Raw genomic sequence first — 6000 nt, 5'->3', positions numbered from 1 at the left:
GTAACGAGTTTTAGGTGGTCACCGATCTGCACTGTACTTTGAGATACATTTCACAGAGGCTGCCCTCCTCCCCTCCCATTCCAGAAGAACCGCGATAATAATGTCAAATGCAAGCTTAAGAATCTTACTAAGAGTGTGCTATGTGGTTGTGCAAGAATCCCCCTTTGTGCATTGCTGCTAGTCGGGAAGGACAGTGTTTCCTTCTCACTTGGTGGTCAAAACTCCATCCAAATACCCCTCTTCCTTAAAAAGTAGGAGACAACACTATTTTGATATGAATTACTATTTGCATTAACACAGAAACTCAAGTTTCTCAGCTCATCTGCTGAGTTTTCCTCTTGCCATAAGAAAAAAAAAGACCAATTGAGTTATTTTAATCTCTCTGAAAATTACTCAGCGATTTAATAATTAGCACACGGGCTTATAGTCAATCGTAGTAAACACAAGCGATCAAATTAGTTATCGATTTACTTGCACATGCTGTAAGCATATAACACTGGGCTCCGGGCGCCTCATCTTGGTCCTCACGTGCAGTTCCACCCCACACCAGATGGGGCAGAAGCAGCCTTTCCTCACTCCGGTTTCCCGCCAGCTTCTGTCTCTGTCAGACCCTACCAAGTCAGTGAGAAAGGGGGGATGGCCATGGAGGCTGCCGACTTATGCTCAGGATCGCCTTCTCAAGAGAAATATGTTCCATATTATGAGATCTTAAAAAACATATTATAATTGTGTAAACCCCAGTGCGTGAGAACACTCCCAGGGCCTGGCCTTGCGAGGCCCAGCATTTTCCTCCCCCCCCGCTCCGGCAGAGGGAGGTACGGGCCGGCCTGCGGAGGCCCGACCCGGAAGTCGCCTCCGCCGCGCGCACGGCGCTCTCCCCGCTGCGGGAAGTTGAGAGCTGTGCTGCCCGGAATCCGTGGGATCGCCGCTTCTTCTCCTGGGTCCCCCGTCCTGGGTCCCCACCGGCCTATGGGCCTCCACAGCGACGGCAGGGGCCCGGCCCCGGGGCGGGCAGCCCGAGCGGGGCCACGGAGCTCCGCGGGCCTGTGCGGCGGGCTCGCCGTGTTCGCCGCCGTGGCCGCCGTGTTCGCCCTCACGCTGCCCCCCTCCGTGCCCGGGGGAGACGCGGGTAAAGTACTCTCAGGGCCGCCCCTCCTGCCCCTCTCCCCCGGTCGACACCCGTCCCGCCAGGCCTGGGCTTTCGCGCCCCCCTCCTCCCGCCTGTGATTTCGTTAGTCCTCCGGCTTCTGAGACCGGGCTTGTCCGTCTCCTCTGCTGGGACGGACCGCACTCTCCACGTCCCCCGGCATTTCTCTGGACCAGCGGTTCTCAACCTTCTGGCCCTTTAAATACAGTTCCTCATGTTGTGACCCCCAACCATAAAATTATTTTCGTTGCTACTTCATAACTGTAATGTTGCTACTGTTATGAATCGTCATGTAAATATCTGATATGCAGGATGGTCTTAGGCGACCCCTGTGAAAGGGTCGTTGGACCGCCGAAGGGGTCGCGACCCACAGGTTGAGAACCGCTGCTCTGGACCCTTTTGCTTTCCATTCCCATTCAGTGCACACGTCTTCCCGCTGCGAGTTGTGCCCGGGCCGAGGCATTCACGGCAGAGGTGACAGGTGAACGGTCTCGCGGGGAGGACTCTGGTGCCGGGAGACGGGCGAAGTGGCGATAAGTCAATGTGGACAGTGAGGGGGGTGTGATTGCGAAGGGGTGGCTAATAGCTCTTTTTTTTTTATTTTTTAAATTCTCTTTCGATTGAGTTTATTGGGGTGACATTGGCTAATAAAGTGACATAGGTTTCAGGTGTACAGTGCTATAACACATCGTCTGTGTGTTGTACTGGTATTCACCCCAAGGCACGCCTGCTTCCATCACCGCTTATCACCTCTTTATCCTCTTCTACCGCTCTACCTCCCCCACCTGCACACACACACACACACACACACACACACACACACACACACACACCACCCCTGTCCCTCAGTAATCACATACCGTGGTCCTTGTCCAGGAGTTTTCGTTTGTTTAATCCAGCGGTTCTCAACCTGTGGGTCGCGACCCCTTTGGCGGTCGAACGACCCTTTCACAGGGGTTGCCTAAGACCATCCTGCAAATCAGATATTTACATGACGATTCATAACAGTAGCAACATTACAGTTATGAAGTAGCAACGAAAATAATTTTATGGTTGGGTCACAACATGAGGAACTGTATTTAAAGGGCCAGAAGGTTGAGAACCACTGATTCCCTTCACTTTTTCACCCAGCCCCTCATGTCCCCTCCCCTCCGACAGCTGTCAGCCTGTTCCCTATGAGACTGTTTCTATTTTGTTTGTTAGTTTTATTTTGTTCATCATGTTGCACACAGGAGTGAGATCATGTGTGTCTCTTTCTCTGGCTTATTTCACGTAGCATAATGCTCTCCGGATCTGTCCAGGCTGTTGCAAAGGGTAGTATAGTAAGATGGCCTCCTTTTGTTTACTGCGGAGTAGTAGTATTCCATTGGGTAAATTCTACACACAGCTTTTGCTTTTTCTGTCTTTCTTTTTTTAAATCTAGTGGCTCCTTCTGAATGGCCAGTCAGGAAGGGCCACAGAAGAGGTGGTATTTTCATGACTATTGAATAGAAACCAGTCTTGCAGAATATTTGGGGGAGAATACTTAGAATACTTAAAATAGTGGAAGTCAGGCTGTAGTTTAAAGCAAGCTTCTTCTATTAAAAAGAAATCCATGACTCGTGTGCCATTTAAATCACGAGAATTCTTGTTTTGTATTTGGCCCCAGAAGAAATAAGAAATAGGTTTTGTCTTGCTGCCAACTGGAGTGATCATGCAATAATGTCCACTAATGGCCAGTAGTTTTGTCAGTGCCCTATATTCAGAGAGTGTATCTGTAGTTACCTTCGCTGCATAACAAGATACTTGCTTAAAACAATGAATATTTTTTAGCTCATATTTTATGTTTAGCAGGGATCTGGGTGCTCTTCCTCAGGACAAGGTTGCGGTCATGGTGTCTGCTGGGCTGCAGTCCTCTCCAGGCTCAGCTCCGGGAGGACTCGCTTATAAGCTCAATCCAGTTCTTTGCCAAGTGGGTCCGGGTGAGCTAACCTGTGTCGGGAGGAAGAGATGGCCCCTTTATCATTTTGTAACTTAATCTTGGAGGTGATATACCACTGCTCTATTTTGATCACGGAAGTTAGTCCATAACTCAAGCCCGCTCTCTGGGGGAGGGTTATACGGTGAGAATACCAGGAGTTGGAGGTCCTTAGGAGTCATCTTCAGGGCCGCCTGCCACACTTGAGGATCCTTGATGTTCCATTTTCCAGTCATTACCTTTATTCTTTCAGGTCCTGCTCAACATGTAGGAGGATTGTTTCATGAGAATAGTGGGGAATGGAGTCACCATGCTTCCAAGGCTTATATTAAACTAGAGGCCCGGTGCACAAAAATTTGTGCGGGGTGGCGGGGGTCCTCAGCCCAGCCTGCACCCATTTGCAGTCCAGCACCCCTTGGGGGATGTCCACCTGTTGACTTAGGCCCATCAGGCCTAAGCTTGCAGTCAGACATCCTTCTGGTAGCCAGGGAGCTCTCGGGGGATGTCCGACTAAAGGCTTAGGCCCCCAAGGGAGCTGTGATGAGGAAGCTGGGGTGACAGAGGAGCCACGCTGTCCCGCCCCGCCAACCTGGGTCGGGTCGCACACGGGAGGCCTGGGCGGGCCGGCCGATCACTGCTGCACCCCCCCCCCCCCCCGGCAGCCCCCGGTCGGGTCGCACACGGGATGCCCGCCACCCCGGGTTGCAGATAGCAGGCCTGGATGGCGGTGGAGCAGACGGGATGGCGCTGTCCCGCCCTGCCTGCAGTATGCAAATTAGCCGCCATCTTTGTTGGTGGTTAATTTGCATATCGTGTTGATTAGCCAATGGGAGGCATAGCAAAGGTACAGTCAATTACCATGTTTGTCTATTATTAGATAGGATAAGAGAAATAACTTTATTTTTGTGAGGATTTTGACATTGGAGAGCATTAGTCAGGGGTTAGGTGGTTCTGTACCTTTCCCAAAAGAAAACCACTGACAGGACTTACCATGGTTGATTGAAACTGAGTATGGGGGGTGTGATGAATAATAATAACTAATACTTGACTGAGCACTTGCTATGTGCAGGCATAATTCTAAGTGCTTTACATGGATTATTGTTTTAGTCCTCCCAGCTACCAATATGGTAGTTACTTTCAATAACTATAAGGTAGTTACTATCAATATCTGTATAGCCCTGGCAGGTCGCTCAGTGGTTAGAGCATCACCTGGTGGATGGAAGGGTCTCAGGTTTGATTCCTGGTCAAGGGCACTTACCTCGGTTGCAGGTTCCCAGCCCCAGTTGTGGTGGGTAGAGGAGGCAACCAATTCATGTGTCTCATGTAGATGTTTCTCTCTCTCCCCACTTCCCTCTCTAGAAATCAGTGGAAAAAATAAATATCTTTATAAATGAGAAAACTAAAGCTAAGAGATGTCCAGAGTCACCCAACTAGAAAGTAGGGGCAGTCACAAGGAAAGAATCCAAAAAGATTGACTTTAAACCATGCTCTCTTAACCTTTACTCTCTGTCAAAGAATTTCATAAATTGTTTGTTAAATCCGTCATCACATATATAGTGATATTTAGAGTGTTTGAAATCTGTGATTGTTGCCTTGTCTTTATTAATGCTGTTTTAATTTTTCCCAAAAGAATAAAGTTATCTATTCACTGAGTTACCAAGAAACTTTTTAGGTGCTTGTATTTGTTTAGTTTGACACTAAATAGTAGTCACTTCTAGTATTTTTGTTCATTTCGGGGAATGATAAATTGTATAATCATATCTTTGATAATTTTATGTTGAATGGGCTGTTCTCCTTGAATATTTGTGTTTATGAAATATATTTTATATCAATAAACAACCCATCTCAAAACCAATAAAAAGCATGTATTATTCTTCCTGATAAGTCTTAAACTATACTCCATCAATCCATCCTGTTGTGTGGCCTTGCCAATCTTTTGTACCACTTGATACACATAGTTGATTTATGGGTAGGAGGGCTCAGTCCTTCGGAGGAGAGGGTGAGAATCTAGCCTTCACGTCAGTTTGTTATTCTTGGGGAAAATGAATTCACATTCGAAAACCATCTTTAACAGACTTGGTATTTGACAATATAATTACTATAAGAATTATAATGTAAAGGAACTCATTTTTAATGATTAGGCATCTGCTGACAATTCTAAGCTTGCTACCGTTTGTGTCCCAGACAAGTGATAAAAAGCATGAAGGAGGACATCACGAAAGACAAAAAGCTGTGGTTCTCAAACTTGAATATACTTCAGAATTGCCTGGGAAAATTCGGCCCCAATGCCAGCGGGTCTTAGTGTAGGTAGATTTGGGGTATGATCAAGAAATCGTCATTTTTATAAAGCACCCAGATAATTCTGATTGCAGGTGGTAGTAGGACTTACATTTCAGTAGGGTGGAAGGTTGGGAGGAAGCAAGGACCCAGGAGGCTCTTTGTTGTTTTTGACTGTTCATGTCCTTTCTTTTCTTTATCATACGTAATTTTAAGAGTCATATTTCCCACCCTAGCCAGTTTGGCAATGTGGATAGAGCATCAGCCTGCATACTGAAGGGTCCAGGTTCGATTCTGGTCAAGGGCACATACCTTGGTTGCAGGTTCCCCAGCCCTGGTCGGGGTGCTTGCAGGAGGCAACCAATCCATGTGTCTCTCACATTGATGTTTCGCTCTGTCTCTTCCCTCTCCCACTCTCTCTAAAAATCAATGGGAAAATATCCTCTGGTGAGGATTAACAACAAAAAAGAGTAATATTTCCCTTTAGCTCTTTATCACAGATACAGTTATAGGCTTTGCTTTGAACAGTAGTATCTTCTCTGTATAGATTTTAGTTTAACATTTGATAAGAGTTGATGGAAGTTTGTCATATTCCAGAATTATCCTTATACTAAACAGA

At 47.1% G+C, this 6000-nt stretch overlaps 1 protein-coding gene across 6 annotated transcripts in view; it reads left to right on the top strand.

Annotated features, from left to right (window-relative positions):
* Positions 1-848: 848 nt before the first annotated feature.
* TMEM260 (transmembrane protein 260) overlaps positions 849-6000 on the top strand; it is a 59219-nt gene continuing 54067 nt past the window's right edge. For all 6 annotated transcript variants that reach the window (XM_059695139.1, XM_059695160.1, XM_059695131.1 and 3 more), the window contains exon 1: positions 849-1129. In XM_059695139.1, coding sequence (XP_059551122.1) covers positions 970-1129 — 160 coding nt within the window. In that variant the 5' untranslated portion in view covers positions 849-969. The remainder of the gene's footprint in view (positions 1130-6000) is intronic.

The sequence above is a fragment of the Myotis daubentonii genome, chromosome 1 (assembly GCF_963259705.1).
Source record: "Myotis daubentonii chromosome 1, mMyoDau2.1, whole genome shotgun sequence".
In the NCBI taxonomy this organism is placed as follows: domain Eukaryota; kingdom Metazoa; phylum Chordata; class Mammalia; order Chiroptera; family Vespertilionidae; genus Myotis; species Myotis daubentonii.
This window is presented reverse-complemented; position numbering and strand designations above follow the sequence as displayed.